The sequence below is a fragment of the Phascolarctos cinereus genome, unplaced genomic scaffold (assembly GCF_003287225.1).
Source record: "Phascolarctos cinereus isolate Bilbo 61053 unplaced genomic scaffold, phaCin_HiC Scaffold_1;HRSCAF=81, whole genome shotgun sequence".
Lineage (NCBI taxonomy): Eukaryota > Metazoa > Chordata > Mammalia > Diprotodontia > Phascolarctidae > Phascolarctos > Phascolarctos cinereus.
The window spans coordinates 257,058,927-257,075,804 of record NW_027555514.1 but is presented as its reverse complement, the minus strand read 5'-3'; the positions used below and the strand labels follow the sequence as shown (position 1 = coordinate 257,075,804).

Here is a 16,878-nt window from a genome sequence, read left to right as displayed (position 1 = left end):
GTCTGTATTCAGACACCATTAATTCTTTCTCTGGGGATGGATGGCATTCTTCATCATAACTGCTTCTGAGTTGTCTTTGATCATTGTGTTGCTGAGAATAGTTGCTCAATTTTCAGTTGAATGACACATTCCATATCTCCTTTGAAACTTGTGATATGATGTAGATGGACCTTTTGGGATAGCCTTCCCACCTCTGTCTACCTGAGACTATATTGTCCAGAAATTCATAGAGCCATGTGCTGGAGCCCTTTCTCTGCTCATAGAAAACTCATCCTCAACCCGTTGGGACAGAAATGAGTAACAAAGCAACAGAAAGCATTGAGTACAGTTCCACTTCTTTCTTTTCTTCCCTCACCTGCCTCACCTCCTGAATAATTTGGGACTCAAGCTTTTTAAACTTATGGATCCAATAGGATTCCCTGGAGACACAGTTTCAGCTGCCCAGGTAGGCTAGGCATGGGTCCTGGCTTGGCCTTGACTCTGTCAAGAACAAAGTCTGAGTCTAGCCTGCATATTTCCTAATCATTGCTGGTGCAGTTGATGGCTTAACTTGCTTTGCTGATTATTCCTGACTTCTTGTCCAAATTCAGTTCACCAGTTTCCCCCCTACAGCCAGGATGTCTCTTTTCTTTGAAGTTCTGCTCTGGGCAAGACTCTCTAAGTAGAGTCCAAAAACAACAGACTTTACTTCTGTCAACTGCTTACTCTTAGAATCTCTTTGCATGGTCCCAAACCAGGAAGCAACTTCCATTCTTCTTTCATATTCATGGGAGTCACTTTTCACCAAGCAACAGCTTTACCATGGGCACACAGCCCCGCAGGAAATGTAGTCCTTGTTCTCTTTTAATGAGCATTTTTGCTCTGGGCCCAGGTATCCTGGGAAATGCACTGAGAGGTCACAGAACTTAGATTTGAATAGTCTTTTCCCATCTCATCCATCCTTATTCACAATTAGCTATAACATAAAATTCTTGCTAAGCATATTAGAGAAATATAAGCCAAGTACTATGTAAGCTGGGGGGGAGGGGGAGGGCAGTTATGCTCAAATGGGAGAAGCAAGAACTTACTGGAGGATTTGGTATTTGAATCAGGCTTTAAACAACAGGTAAACAATAGGTTAACCAACAGGTTAAATCAACAGGTGGGAGGTGGGGCAGGGCATTCCAGCCATTTGTCTCAGCACCTTCCAGGCAGTCCTATTTTTACTGGGATAAGGGAACAGGACCGACCCCCTGCTGTCTTCAGAGGCTCAGTTTCTATTATCCCAGTGTTTCAACTTCCTCAAAGGCTTCTGGGATACAGGTTTTAAAGCTTAATGCAAGGGTTCTTAACCTCTTTGTGTCATAGACCCCCTTGCCAGATTGGTTAAGCCTATAGATCCCTTCTTAGAGTAAATATTTTAAAAATCACTACATTAAAATATATAGGATTACCAAGGAAATCAATTATATTGAAATAATTCTCAGAATATCAGAAAAGAAAATGTTCAAAGATCCCAGGTGAAGAGCCTCTGGTTTAAAGGGACTCTAAAAATCAACCAATTCAACCTCCTTAATTTGAAGATGAAGAAATCCAGAAAGGTTAATTAACTTGTCCAGTGTCATATAGTTAGTAAGTAATAGAGTTGGAATTTAAACTTCTGACTGACTCAGTTCCATCCCACTACCTTTCTTCTCTGATGGATTCTCTGAGGGGAGAAGGTGCATATATAGAATACCATATCTTTGAGGTAACTGTAGGGCTCTTTCGGGGCCAGGGGACTATCAATTCCTGCTCTCCTCCCCACTACTGAGTACTTAGGACCCTAACTATCTAATTCATCTACAGGCATGGGTCCAGAATGAGGCCCCAACTTCCTTATTACACTTACCAAAATGTGCCTTGTGCTATAGGGACTTGTGCCTTGAAGCACCAGATGCTGGCCTCCTTTCGAGACAGGGTCAGCAGTTTGAGTTTCTTGTGGCTGCCAAAGGGAAATGCCCTGCAAATCCGAGAAGCAGGCTTTTGGTAGGAAGTAAACAAGCCAGGCCCACCAATGTCATATCCAACACACAGCCCAACTCCAGCCCATTAAGCTGGAAGGAGGTAACATCCTTACAAATACACATTAGTGCCAAGTGGGTAGCAAGGAAGTCAAATCTTCAGACCTATCACTTTCACTCTGGATCTCCTCAGCCTTTTCTTCACCTGAGAACCCATCTATCATTCACACACTCCAGTAATTGAAAGGATTTTAAATAGTATTTATTTTTTCCAATTACATGTAAAAATAATTTTTAACATTTATTTTTTATAAAATTTTGAGTTCCAAATTTTCTCCTTCCTTCCCCTTCCCTAAGACAGTAAGCAATTTGATATAGGTTATATATGTGTAATCATATAAAACCTATTTCCATATTAGTCATATTGTGTAAAAAGAAACAGTTTGCAAAAAAAAAATTAGTTTGCGAAAGAAAAAAAATGAAAAAATAAAGTGAAAATAGTATGCTTTGCTCTGCATTCAGTCTCCATCAGTTCTTTCTTTGGATGTGGGTAGCATTTTCCATTGAGTCCTTTGGAATTGTCTTATATCACTGTATCGCTGAGAATAGCTAAGTCAGTCACAGTTGATCATTCTATGATTGATATTGCTGTTACTGTGTACAGTGTTCTCCTGGTTCTGCTCATTTCACTTTGCATCAGTTCATGTTAAGTATTTCCAGATCTTTCTGAAATCACCCTGCTCATCATTTCTTATAGCACAATAGTATCCCCTCACAATCATATACCACAACTTGTTCAGCAGTTCCCCAGTTGATGGGCATCCCATCAATTTCCAATTCTTTGCCAACACAAAAGGAGTCACTTTCAATATTTTTGTACATGTAAGTCCGTCCCCTCTGCCTTTTTTTTTTTAATGATCTCTTTGGGATACAGACCTAATTGTGGTATTGCTGGATCAAAGGGCATGCATAGTTCGATCGCCTTTTGGGCATAATTAGTGGAAGTATTTTTACTGACACTGATTCTTTTACCAAACCAAAGCCCCAGGTCCTGGGAAGGCAGCAACTTGGGGAAAGATGGATCATAGGATGGAAGATTTAGAGCTGGAAGAAACCTTAGATAATAGATTGTCTCCCTCATTTTGTGGAGGGGGAAAATGAAACCTGGAGAAATAAAACAACTTGCCCCAGGTGGCAGAGCAGGGTTTTGAACCTAGGGGTTCTGACTCTGGACGTAGACATTTTTCTATTACACATCCACAATAGTGGTCAGGGTTTACATATAGCTGACTCACCCTTAATAAATAAAACCAGACACAAATAGACAGGGAGTTTCCCATCACCGAAGGTCTTCAAAAGGCAGCTAAACAAACACTTGTTTGGGGATGGGAGAGTGAATGCATCTTCCAAAACTGATTAGACTAAATGATGTCTAAGGTCTTCCCAACTCAGATTCTTTGCTTCTCTGACATTGCTGCTAAGTCGACCAAACAGTACAACTTGGCAGATGTACTCTTTGGATCTCTTCCATTTATTCCTACCCCAGTGCAATTTGCTTTCCTGGAATCTGATTTCTGCCTGAGTCTACAGTCTCTAATTGTGTTTTACCTAGATATTATTTGTTCCCTCCTGGGCAAAAACTCCATTCACATACTGCCTTTGATTACTGTTTAGTACCAGTCTTTTATCTCTCTATCTCCTGGGTGGATGACCCAGCTTGAAACTTGGACTCTCCTCAAATGAGGAGGGGGTGAAGAATAGGGAGAGGCAGCATGGCATGGTGGGATAGAGCAATGGACTTTAATCCAGAAGACCTCGGGTTGGTTATTTCCTGCCTTGAACACTTATTAGCTGTGTGCCCTTGGGCAAGTCACAATTTCTTTGAATTTAGTTTTCTTATCATCCCCAGGATAATAGTATCTACTTCATTGGGATTCAAATGAGATAGCAGGCTTAAAATGAATTGCAAACCTTAAAGGGGTATAAATGTGAGCTATTAATATTATCTAGAGAGGGAGTGTGATATAACGAATAGAGAGTCAGTCTGGAATTTGGAAGTCTTAGGTTCAAGTCCTTCCTCTTTCAAGTCACTAAATCTTAGTGTTTTAGGTAACTTTCAAAGATTCCAAATTGCAGAACTCTTGCTAACGTGCTTTGGTAGGAGGTAGGTTTCATCACAGTTTTCTACTCTGCTGAAGTGATTAGTCAGATCCAAAAATATCACTATTGCTCCATGACATCTCCCATTGCTCATTGGTAGATATGCTACCATTATACCAACTCCAAAAGGGTTGCATGGTGTGTTCATGGAGGATTAGCCCCTCTGGTGTGAGGGCTGCAGAGCCCTTTTCAGAGCTGCTCATTAACCTTTGGTGTCCACTTGACACTTAACTTTCACCTGTGGCTCCAAGAAGCTATAGCATGTGTAGTGTCTACCCCCCACCCCCAATAAAACTATCTCCGCAGATGGGCCAAACGAGATTGAGGGTAACCAACAGGCCTTAAAACCCATAGGTGAGGTAGGGGCCGTCTACCCTAATCATGTGAAGACTTCCTTCAGGGGAATTGGTGGATAAGAGAAATTTGTTCCAACGGCCATGAAGGCAGCTCAAGCAGGCTCTGTGGAGTACTTAGAGCTTGGTCAAACATTGAACACACCAAAGTCATTCACGGCATCCCAAGCTATCACCAGTCATTCTGACTTTTGTCCTGCCTCTAGACTTCAATGACTCTGGAAGAGAGAGCGAGGCTGACAACTTTGTGCAACTCTTCCTCACTTAAACCCAAAGCATACACGAGTCAAGACATCACCCACGATGCCATTGGTCCTGCAGAAAAACAAGACAGTAACCAACTCCAAAGTTTATATTCATCTCATTCAAAACAAATTAAAATATTGATCTCATTTCCCAGTGCCAATAACTTTCTTCTCTGGCTAATCATTTCTACTTCCAACAGTGAGACAAGACACATAGGCAATCAGAAACATGGGAGTTACAGCTGATGCTTTGGAGAGAGTGCAAGAAACCTGGATAGCAGCCATATTATGGAAGGGGGAGGAGAGCTGCACAGTGACATAGCTCTTACCGTGTTCTCATTAGCTGCCTTGCCCCTTGAAGACAGTTAGATTTGAGTTTGCTGTCATCTGAAAATCCTCAGATGCTGGTGGCCTACTCAGTTATGTAGAGAGGTTCTAGGCAATTGAGGTTAAATGACTTGCCCAGGGTCACACAGGTAGTAAGTGTCAAATGTTTGGTCTGAGGCCAGATTTGAACTCAGATTCTCCTGACTTCAGGGCCGGTGCTCTATCCACTGCTCCACCTAGCTGCCCTGAGAGGTTCTTTCACAGGCAGGACATGTGTATGGGAATTATGGGATCCAGGAGATTCCTATTTTACATGGGAGACCTCATTTGAGGGATGTACTGGAGCCTGCTTGGAGAGCTGATTATTAAATTTTCAGTGTGAGCATTTACACTTTAGAAGTCTGCAAATGATATGAATCAAGACTTGATTTATTGTGCTGTCGATTGTTTAGACTTAAACAAGGGATGGAGAAAATATTACCAATGAACATTAAATTTAAATCTGTGTCCTGGGAACTCTCCCCCCAACCCCGCCTGCCCCAGAGAGCTGGTTGTTAAACATTGAGCAGCATTTCTTTGCCTTCAACTGACATTCTGTGTTAGTTTGCCTGCCACCCTATGCTTACTCCATTTAGGATGGTTTTAAGGGAGCTATATCTTCATGGCTCACATGGAGCACTTTAAGGTTTAAAACATAAGGCCTTGCATACACACTTCATTCAATCTTCATAGTGATCCTATGTGGTACAATTATTATTCCTACATTTTAAAAAATCAGTGATTTCAACTATGTAGAAAATTCCCTCTACTGAATCATACCAATTCCTGCTTTATAACTCAAAAAGTCCAGGGCTCTGAAATGAACTGACGTGCCTAGGAACAAAACAATCCGAGTATGTGTATCAGAAATGGGGCTCAGACATGTCTTCCAGACTCAAATCTGCTCTGCAGCCACTCCACACTGGTTCCTCATATCTGTTCTTTACAGAGAAGCAGAGTGGACTTATTCTAGGTCACTTTGGTGAGTGGTGAAGGTGGGATTCCAAACCAGTTCTTCTGTCCCTATGCCCAATGCTCTTTGCACTGTACCCCTCTGACTTCATGTTGCTAGAAGGGTGGGGACCCCAGAAGAGAGACTCTGCAGGATTCTATGCCTAAACTAATCAGATTGTTAGAGATAATGATTGCAGATGTGAACTAGTACTAGATTAGGATAATTAGATTCTCGTTTTGAATGTAACCCTGAAGTTTCACTGTTTTTTTCACTTTAAAGGGGTAATAGCCATGGAAGAACTTTTAAAAGTCATTCATCAATCACTAACTAGCAGCATGACCTTGAGTCTTAGTTTCATAATCTATAAAATGGGTATAATAATAACTTGTACTCTTACTATGGCCATATGATCCTGCTGATTATTGCAGGGCTGGAGGAAGGAATTATAATTGATATTACATATAATATTGTTGATATTATACTATATTAAAGCATGGCACAAAGGATACAGAGTTGGCCTTGGAGTCAGGAAGACCTGGATTCAAGTCTCAGCTCTGACAAAAAAAAAAAACTAGTTCTATGAGTATGGGCAAGCCACTTAATCTCTCTAAGGCAACTCTCTAAGGTTGTCAGTTACAGACACATTAGTGGAGGGAGTATCCACACTGGGACTTGCCTATCCTAATGAAATCCTATTTCTGCAAAAAAAAAAAAGTCCAAAGAGATTTTATTTTATTTTTTCAGCCAAAGACAAGGTTTATTAAGTATCTGCCATATTAGCCAGACTCTTAAGGAATCTGAGCAGTGGCTAGATTCTAAGAATCTGAGCCGAGACTTTAAATACTACTAGGAAACCACTTGTCTAATATTTCCAATCCAAGCCCTAATGGATAGAGTCCTTTGGGATTTACAAAGTCTCTTTAGAACTTTGCCATAACCAACCCCATTTCCAGACGACCACTAATGATGAATCAGGCCACCTACCTCCTGCCAGAAAGGTAATGGCCTCATGATGAAGAATGAAGTGCACATTTTTGGACATGGCTGATGTGTGAATTTATCTTGCTTGACTATAAATATGTTATAAGGATTTTGCTTTTTTTTTTTTCTTCTTAGCCAGGGCAGGAAGAGTAGGCAGGAGAAATGATAAATTCGTATTAATTGGAAAAAAAACCAATAAAATGAATATTTAAAAACCATATAAAGTTTTCCTCCTAGACGGCAAAATCCATGATAGTGGCAGATAACTTGTTTTGGTTGTTTTGTAATTTCCTCTATGCCTGGTATAGTGTCCTGTAAACCCTAGGTGCTTAATAAATGGGTGGGATTTCCTCACAATAACCTTGTAACACTGATGTTGCAAATGTTATTATCCCCATTTTACCAAATGGCAACCTAAAACAGAGATGTTAAGGAAGGAGGACAGAGAGATAATAAGCATTTATAAAGCACTTACTATATAGCAGGCACTGCATGAAATAATTAAGAAATATTATCTCATTTGATTCAGGGAACTCGGACATAGTCACACAGCTTGCATCAGAGACAAGAGTTCAACCCAGGTCTTCTGACTCTAAGACTGCTCTTCAGCAAACTGCCTTTCTTAGAAAGCTACTACTTACAGCAAAGGTCTGAGCTATGACTCAGCACCCAGAGAATAGGGAAGGGGAAGGTCGAATGAGAGAGGGGGCAGAAATAGCAACATTGAGGAAAGATGGACAGAGGTGAGAAGTTGTGAACAAGAAGAGAAACTCAAGCTGTCCAGGAACCCTGTGCTGACTGGTTGAATGAAGGAGTTGGTTCTGGGAAAGGTGTCACAGACAGATCTTGAGCCCTGAAAAATGATGGGGGGAGAGACAAGGAGAAGCTCAGAGGTCTATCTAGGGCCACAGGGCATAATTCAACTTTAAACTAAGATTAGTGCTATCTAGAGCTAGAGCAAAGTTCTCATTAATCTGGGGTCTATAAACTGTATGTATGTATGTATTCATGTATGTATTACAATATAAATATAGATAACTGTTTTTCAACATAATTGTTTTCCTAATTTTATATTATACATTTGAAAAGATTATTCTGAGGAATCAATAGGATTCACCAGGCTGCCACCATGTACTGACATAGAAAAGGTTACTTGGTAGGGAATAAAAATCCACCAAACCCACCAAGACAGATCCAACCAACAGTGAAAAATAAGAGTCAAGAAGTTTCTGAAAGGTCGGAGGTTCTCCAAAGCAGGGGTGTGATAAGCACACCAAGTTAGGCAAATAGTCTGCTGCAGTGGTGGGGAAGCTGCAGCTTTGAGGCCATATGTGGCCCTCTAGGTCTTCAAGTTTGGCCCTCTGACTGAATCCAAATTTCACAGAACAAATTGGCTTTGAGGCTGAAGGTTCCCCACCCCTGGCTGAAGCCTAGGGTGGAGGTAGGAGGGGGAGAAATTCTTAGGGAGGCAAGAAGCTTTCCTATCTAAAGAGCTGGGGCACAAGTTCAAGCTCACGGTCATGGTCAGGGAGGAGAGATGAGCAGCCTGAGAAAAATGAAAAGAAAAAGACTAAAAAGCTGGAGTTTCTCAAGGTCAGGGAGTCTTCAGACCTCAGGGCTAGGAGTTGGGGAAATTGATTCCAAAAAGGTTAAGATACCTAGAGTTTTGACAAAGTGAGCAAACCCACTGGTGAATGATGGAAAACTGACATGATTCCGATAGTAATAGGGTAACTGACTCTAGGAACAAGGTTTTAGAAGAGGCTGAGTCAGATGAGAAAGGAGGAACTAAAAAAGAACGAGGCTTAGTTTCCTGTGAGCATGCATAGAAGATGGTGAGGGGGTTGACTGGCATGGCCTTTGGCTTTCATGATTTTGTAATTTTCCCTTTGATTGTAGTCAATAAGTCCCATGTACTTTCCCCCATAGTGAACTATAGTTTGGGAGGAGGGGAAGGAAAAAACAACAACCTTAATTTGGTTGCCTCCCACAGAGATTTGTAATTTGGTTTTCTGGAAAGAACAATGGAGAAGGACTAGCCACACTGGGTGTCGAGGCACAATTGTGGCAGAAGCAAAATCTACTGGGTCCTTGCCACGTAAGCTGGTCTAGTTTTCTCAAGACTTCATTGGCTTAGCAGACTAGGGCTTTAGCCTTTGATTTGGCTTCTGGGTAGGCTAAAGCATTAAAAAGGATTTGGTATCCTTCAGAAAAGGGCAGCTATGAGATGCAGGGAAAAAAGCTCTGGGCCTGGAGTCTAGAGGACCTGAGTTCAAATTCAGCCTCAGACACTTACTAGCTGTGTGACCCTGGGCAAGTCACTTAACACTGTTTGTCTCAGTTTCCTCATGTATAAAATGAACTGGGAAACCACTCCAGCATCTTTGCCAAGAAAACCCCGAATGGGGTCATGAAGAGCTGGACATGACTGAAATGACTAACCAACAATACAAAAAAAACCCTTCAGACAAATCCTTCTGAATGGAAATACCAAGGGGCGCCATTTACCTGAACTCTTGCTGTATCCTTGCTGAATCTCCTTTCCATATTACTGTTCAGTAAACTTCCTTTTGGCTCTATATTAAATGGGCTACAAATGTTTCATTTCATTCCAGGCCTGAGCCTGAATGACTGGAAAAGCACTGAGGCAGGCCTAGCCTAAAAACTCATCCATAGAGAGGAGAGGAGAGGATCTAGAAAGAAGGAAGGAGCCACATTTCAAATATCAATTTAATAGTTTCATAGTTAAACTTTGAAAGGAGACCTGGATTCCAAGAAGTGAGCAGGGACAACATTCCAGATATTAGATACAGCTTTACTAAGGTTTAATGGTGTGAGACGGCACGTCCCGTAGGACCATGAAAAGGCTTAAACGTCTAACTGAGGATGGGCATGGTTATGAGCTCTGGCCAAGTGATGTCGGCTAAGATTAGTAAGAACAACTGTGAGTGACTGTGTTATTCTGAGTATTATAGATACTCAAATCAACTACAAAGGACCCAAGAAGGAAGATGCTATCCACCTCCAGTGAAAAAATGATAAATAGAAGTATGTATAGTTTGTGGAGTGTGTGTGTGTGTGTGTGTGTGTGTGTGTGTGTATAGACACACACACAGATACAATACTACACACACCCACACTCCTATATGGTATATATGTGTATATATAGACACCCACACCCACACATATACATATATCATACTATATGTGTTTCTATGTGGTATATATGTATATATACACATACATACACGAACAATATACACATGTCATACTAAACCTACTTCTGTATGGTATATATGTATATATACACAGATACACATATATACATATCATGCTATACATGCTTCTAAATGGTATTTATGTATGTGTATATATATAATACACATATACATACATACACATACCGTACTATACATATTTCTATTTATCAGTTCTTTCATTGGAGGTAGATAGCATCTTCCTACATGGGTCTTGATTTGAGTATTTGTAATACTCTGAATAACTTAGTCATTCACAGTTGTTCTTAGAACAATATTACTGTTACTGTATACAATGTTCTCTTGGTTCTGCTCATTTCACTTTTCATTAGTTCAGGCAAGTCTTCCCATGTTTTTCTAAAGTCAGCCAGCTGATCATTTCTTACAGCACAGGATTCCAACCCAATCATATACCACAACTTGCTTAGCCATTCCAAAATTGATGGGCATCCCTTCCATTTCCAGTTCTTTGCTCCCACTCACTGAGCTGTTGTGAAGAAAGGGCTGCTGATGTGTGAGCTATGATCACCATCATTCTAGATCACACAGAGAACAGAGCTGAGATTCAAACCCAGCTGATGGGATTCAAGGCTTAGAAGTGGAAAAGGCCTTAGAGGTCTTCACCTCCAGCCTCTTCATTTTACACATGATGAAATTAAATACCAGTGAAGTGACTTGGTTGACAAAGGTCACAGAGGTAGAATTACAGAACTCAGATTAAAACCCATGTCTTCCGACTGCAAATCCAGCTTTTCTTCTATTGTACAATGATTCTCTGATCTAGTTTTCTTTCCACTGCCCCCAAACACTTTGTAAATGCGAAGTGGCATAGAGATGTCAGCCCTTATTATTATTCACAAGAGAGAAGACTGTCAAGTTTTCATTAACTGAAACTCCACAGGAGCCAAAAGGACCCAAGTGCCAAAAAAGCTAATGAAATATAAATCTGCATCCATAGAACTGTGGGGTCCAAGACAGGAAGATATTAGTTCCACCTTACCCTGAATTGCTCAGGCCACACATGTTGTATTGTGTTGTTTGGGGAATCACACTTCAGGACAGCTATTAACTGGATCATGCTCAGATGAGGGTAATTTAGATGGAGAGGGGAATTAGCAGATACATCAAATTTGAAATAGATGAAGAAGCTGGGGAAATACAGCTTGGAGAAGCAATGGCTTAGGGGTGGTATGTGAATGTGTGTGGGATGGGGACATTTAAGAACTGTGTAACAGTATATGAATGACTTCTTGTGGAAGACATTAAATTTATTCTATGTAATTTATCAATTAATCAATCAACAAACATTCATTAAGCACCTACTATGTCCCAGGCATTGTTCTAGATATGTAATACAAAGGCAAAAGCAAAATAATCTTGGCCCCCAACTCCTTTATCTTCTGGGGCAGCTTGGTGGTACAGTGGATACAGTGCTGAGCTTGGAGTCAGGAAGACCTGTGTTTAAATCCAGCCTCACTTACGAGCTGTGTGACCCTGGGCAAGTCACTTGACCCTGTTTGCCTCAGTTTCCTCATCTGTCAAATGAGCTGGAGAAGGAAATGGCAAACTACTCCAGTATCTTTGCCAGGAAAATCCCAAATGGGGTCACAAAGACTTGGACGTGACTGAACAATAACAGCCTTGCCTTCTAGGTAGGAAGGCAACATGTTGACAGATAGGTAAATACCGGATAGGTTAGGTACCAAATAAATGCACAGCGATTGGAAGGGGGTTGTTAACAACTGAGAGGATCAGAAAAAGCCTCTTAGAGGAGATGGCACTTGAGTAAAACCTTGAACAGAGCCTGGGATTTGAAGAAGTGAGCAGGGAGGGCATTCCAGATATTAGATAAAGGTTGCACAAACACTTAGAGGTGTGACATAAAATACTTTGTAGGCTTGTGAAGATCCTCAAATGTCAAAATGAGGAGTTTGTATTTTACTCTCAAGGTGATGGAGGGCCACTGATATCCTTATGAGCAGGGTAGAGTGGTGACAGGAGGAGAGAGAAAAATAGGAAGGGGAGGAGGAGGGGGAGGAGGAGGAGAGACAGAGAGAGAGGGAAGGAGAGGAGAGAGAGGAACAGAGTCAGAGAGATAGAGAGGAGGAATGGGGGAGAGACAAAAACAGAGAGAGAGAGAAAGAGAGAGAGAGAGAGAGAGAGAGAGAGAGAGAGAGAGAGAGAGAGAGACAGACAGACAGACAGACAGACAGACAGACAGACAGACAGACAGACACTGGAGGGCTCAGAAAAATAAAAGGATTCTTGAATCTCTTTCTATTTCCCATTGACCACAGTGATGGATTCAGACATGGCACTTCTCTGGAAAGGAGCTAATATGAATGTAGCAATGTAAATTTTAAAAATATGGTACCTGGGGAGAGTGATTGCATTAAAGTTGTGATTGTCTGGCTAGTGTCATCTACACAAAAACTCCTGATTATTCTGGGAAATTCCCTCTACTCTCTGATTTTAGAAAATAAATCCTAGGGAGTTGCCTGGGGCTAAAAGACATTGAGAAAACTTGTTCCTCACAGCTGGTAAGGGTCTGAGGTGAGGTCTCTTTGGAATCCAAGGCTTCCTGATGGCCAGACTGTCCAGTGTCCCATTCATTTGATCACCCTATTCCTCGATTCACAACACCCAATAGCACCTCTTCCTCCAATTTTTAAATGGGTTTTAAGTACATATTCCTGAATGTCTATAGAATCCACAATGTCTAATAAAAATACGGAATTGGAGGGAGGTAGGGAAAAGGTGGGGTAGACAGAGAGAGAGAGAGAGAGAGAGAGAGAGAGAGAGAGAGAGAGAGAGAGAGAGAGAGAGAGAGAGAGAGAGACAGGGAGAGGCAGAGACAGAAACAAGAGACAAAGACAGATACACAAAGACAGAGAATGAGATAGAAACAGAGACAGACAGAAGCACACAGAGAAGACACAGAGACAGAGACTCAGAGAGACACAGAGAGGCAGAGATAGACACACAGGAGAGACCAAGAGGGACAGAAAGAGACGGAAAGATAAACAGAGACACACAAAGAGACAGAAAGATGTCCATTTGAATTCAATAATCGGGCTCAGTCTGCCTTCTGATCGATTTTAAAATTGCCTGACTATATGTACTTTTTGAACTAAAAGTTAGAGTAATCATTTAATACTCTTCACTTTTTCCTGGAAGAATTCTTTTTGCAAACATTAACTTTCCTAACTGCAGAGTGGGAGGCATCCTTCCAGCTGGGGCAACAAAGGTGTAGAGAAATAATTGGATGAAGAACCCATAATAGCAGAGCTGAGAATTCAATTCCTCCTTTAACCTCTTTACGGGGCCTTTGAGATTTCGCTGTTTTTTTCTTGTCTGGTCCTAGCAGGTGTTCCCTAAATTCATTCTGAATAAACAAAAAATAAACCATATTAATCAGATTTTTCTAAATTGGCCATGTATGAAGGGATAGAAGCAGCAGCGTGCTGCAGCAGAATGAGAGTCCAGTTAGAAATCAGAGGACTTGGGTCCAATTTCAGCTGAAGTAATTACTGTCTGGGTGACCTGGGGCAAATCACTTAACCTCTAGGGGTTTCCTTTAATTCCTTGGAAAAATGAGGGCAGTGAGTTCTCAAAAAACTTTCTTTTTTTTTTTTTTGCACTTAGCACAATGTGTGGCACATAGCAGGCACTTAATAAATGCATGTTGATTGAATATCATCGATCCTTTTGTCAGCCTGGTGAAATCTAAGGACCTGTTCTCATAAGAATGTTTTTAAATGTATAAAATAAAATACATAGGGTTACAAAGGAAACCAGTTATAGTAGAAATGTTATCAACATATATTTAAAATTAAAAAAAGGTCAGGAAACCCAGATTAAGAACCCCTGGGCTCAGCTTTTGTGGCCACTTTCTTCAGGAGACTTTTCCTGATCCCCCAAAGTTAATGCCCCATGCATGATCTAAAATTTGCGCTTTTTTTTAAATGCTCCGAAGATTGTGAACAGAAACCTCAGGCCAATCAATTGATGATAAACCAGTTATCAAGCTAACAGGCATTACTCACGGTCATACAACTTGTATGTGCTAAGAGTCTGGGAAACACAAAAATATGGAGAACAGTCTCTCTCCTCTGGGAGCTAACATTCTAATAGGAGAGACATATAAATAAATAGGTACCTTCGAGAGAGATACGGGGTAGATCGCAGGTAACTTTAGAGAAGAAGGCGTTAGCAGCCAGGAGTGGGGGGAGGGGTTGGGGGGGCAGGAATGGTGCCTTTTTGAGCTGAGATTTGAAGGAAGCCAGATATTCTAAGAGATGAAGTTGTCAGCCAGGAACTGATATAAAATACTGTGTTTGAAAACTCTTCATAAGCCGACCCTCTCCTACCTTTCCAGGCTTCTTATACCTTTCTAACCCCTCTACATACTCTAGCTCCATTGAAAATGTCCTTTTTGCTGTTCCTCTCACAAGACATTCGCTTCTCCCGACTTTTCACTGGCCGTCCCCCAGACCAGAAGTGCTCTGCCTCTTATCTCCACCTCCTGGCTTCCTTCAAGTCTGTGCTAAAACCTCACCTTCTACAAGAAGCCTTTTCAGGTACCCCTCAATGCCAGAGTCTTCCCTCTGGGAACACCTCCAATTAAACCCCTACATATCTTGTGTGTATATAGTTGTTTGCATGTTTTCTGTCTCATTGCCTCTCCCCGACTCAGAGTGGTTCATGGACGTTTCTTTGTATCCTTGGCTTCACGTCAAATGTCTGTAGACTGACCTATTGACTTAAGGCGCTTGGGACAGAAAGACCTATGAAAAAACTGTCCCCAAGGCTCTGACACTCCATAGGGAAGCCATGTTCTCATCCATACAAGCTTATCCAAAGTCGGTGGGGTTTTTTTTCCTTCTATTTTCTAATTTCAAACTCTCCGACTGTTATTTTTTCCAAAGTTGAGGTAGGTTATTTTCTGCAAGAGCATTTTCATACACCACTTCCTCCACATTCTTTAAAAAGCCAAAATCCCCCCCAAAAAAACTCTAACGTCTAATACATAAACCATCCTGACAATATGTAGATCCCAGTAACAGCAGTCTAGAAGAGGGACAAGTTAAGAAGACTTGGGAAGTCTGTTTAGCTTTAAGTATTCAAAATTCATTTCCTAGAGTGTTAGTAACCCTGGAACTATGGCTGTTCTCGGGGCCCGCTTAACTTTTACTTTTTAAAGCTTACTACTATTAAAGGGCCCAGGGGATCTTTTGCTCGTTTTCGGGGCCGGGATGCGAAACTTCCCTCCCCAGAGAAAAGAGCAGGTTCCAGGACTGGGCGAGCTGTGAACGGTGGCGTTCGTCGGAATCTGCTTGGTCCCCAAGAGGTGACAGGTGAGCCTTGGAGCCTCCCGAAGCCCGGGAGAGGGCACCGAGGGCCGAGGTCAAGCGGCAGCTCCCTGCACCCTGCTCCTTCGCGGCTCAGCGGGCAGCCCCAGCAGCAGTAGCGGCGGGCTCCAGCTGCGGATCTCCTTGCTTCTCCCTTCCCGCAGCCTGTTCGCGCGTAGCCTCTGCCGGTGCGTGCCCAAGAAAGATGGGATCGGGTTACCTTCGCTGGCAATGGGATGAGCTTGGCCTAATTTGTCCAACTTCTTTAGCACTGACTGGAGTTCTTACCGCCCTCCCTCCCCCTTCCTACTCCCCCCCGCCCCCGCCCCACCATCCCAGAGGCCTCCCCCACCCATCCACCCTCCCCTCCCAACCAGCCTCCTCTGCTCGCTGCCGCTGCGCTCGCCTTTCCAAAGCTCCCAGAGGGAAGAAGGCGTGTCCTGCCTGCCTGCCCGCCCGCCAGCCCGTCCTGCAGCTCCCACCGTCGCAGCCGGAGGAGCAGGAGGACTGGAGCTATAAAAGCGCTGGTCCGGCGCCGGCTCCGGCTCCATTTACTGCCTCGCGCGGCGACCAGCCGAGAGCGAGCGAGCGAGTGAGCAAGAGAGTGAGTGAGCGAGCGCCGCAGGCGGGGGGCGGGCGGCGAACCTGGCCGGAGCTGAGGGCGCAGCGGTCGGGGCTGCCCAATGCGTGCACAATCTGCTGCTGTCGCCGCCGCCGCCGCTGCCGCTGCTGCTGCCCCCGCCGCTTCTCCGCAGCCGCCGCTGCCTCCGCTGCAGTTGCCGCCGCCTCCGCCGCTCCCCGAGCAATATGCTGGAGCCACAGAACAGCTAAACGGAGTTTCCCCACCGCTGCCTGGGCTGGATTGCAGCGCTGTCGTTCCTTATGAAGAAGACACAAGTAAGTAGACAACGCGCCCCGCGCCTCGTGCCCCCTTGGGCTGGGGACCAGGCTGGAGGGAAGAGCGCGGCTCCCGGAGAGGCCGGTGTGTGTGCCCCAGGGTGGGGAGAATCTGCGCACCCGGTCATCCCCAGCAGGGATTTGGAACCCCTCCTCCCTTTCACCACCTAGGGGAAGGTGTTGGTGGTGAGAAAGGGAAGGATGGAAGTGCCTTGTTCAGGAACCCAAAGGCGAGGGACTTGGAATGTGCACATTGCATTGAGAACCGAAGCTCCCCGAGAGCTGATTCTTGCATTCGCCTCCCTAGCAATTTGCTCGGTGCCCGGCACCT

At 43.2% G+C, this 16,878-nt stretch overlaps 1 protein-coding gene across 2 annotated transcripts in view; it reads left to right on the top strand.

The window, feature by feature from the left end:
• The first annotated feature begins 16,092 nt into the window (after positions 1-16,092).
• KITLG (KIT ligand) overlaps positions 16,093-16,878 on the top strand; it is a 120,095-nt gene continuing 119,309 nt past the window's right edge. Inside the window, exon 1 of one of the 2 annotated variants that reach the window (XM_020993458.2) lies at positions 16,093-16,547. In XM_020993458.2, coding sequence (XP_020849117.1) covers positions 16,533-16,547 — 15 coding nt within the window. In that variant the 5' untranslated portion in view covers positions 16,093-16,532. The remainder of the gene's footprint in view (positions 16,548-16,878) is intronic. The other variant, XM_020993457.2, reaches the window with a different exon arrangement.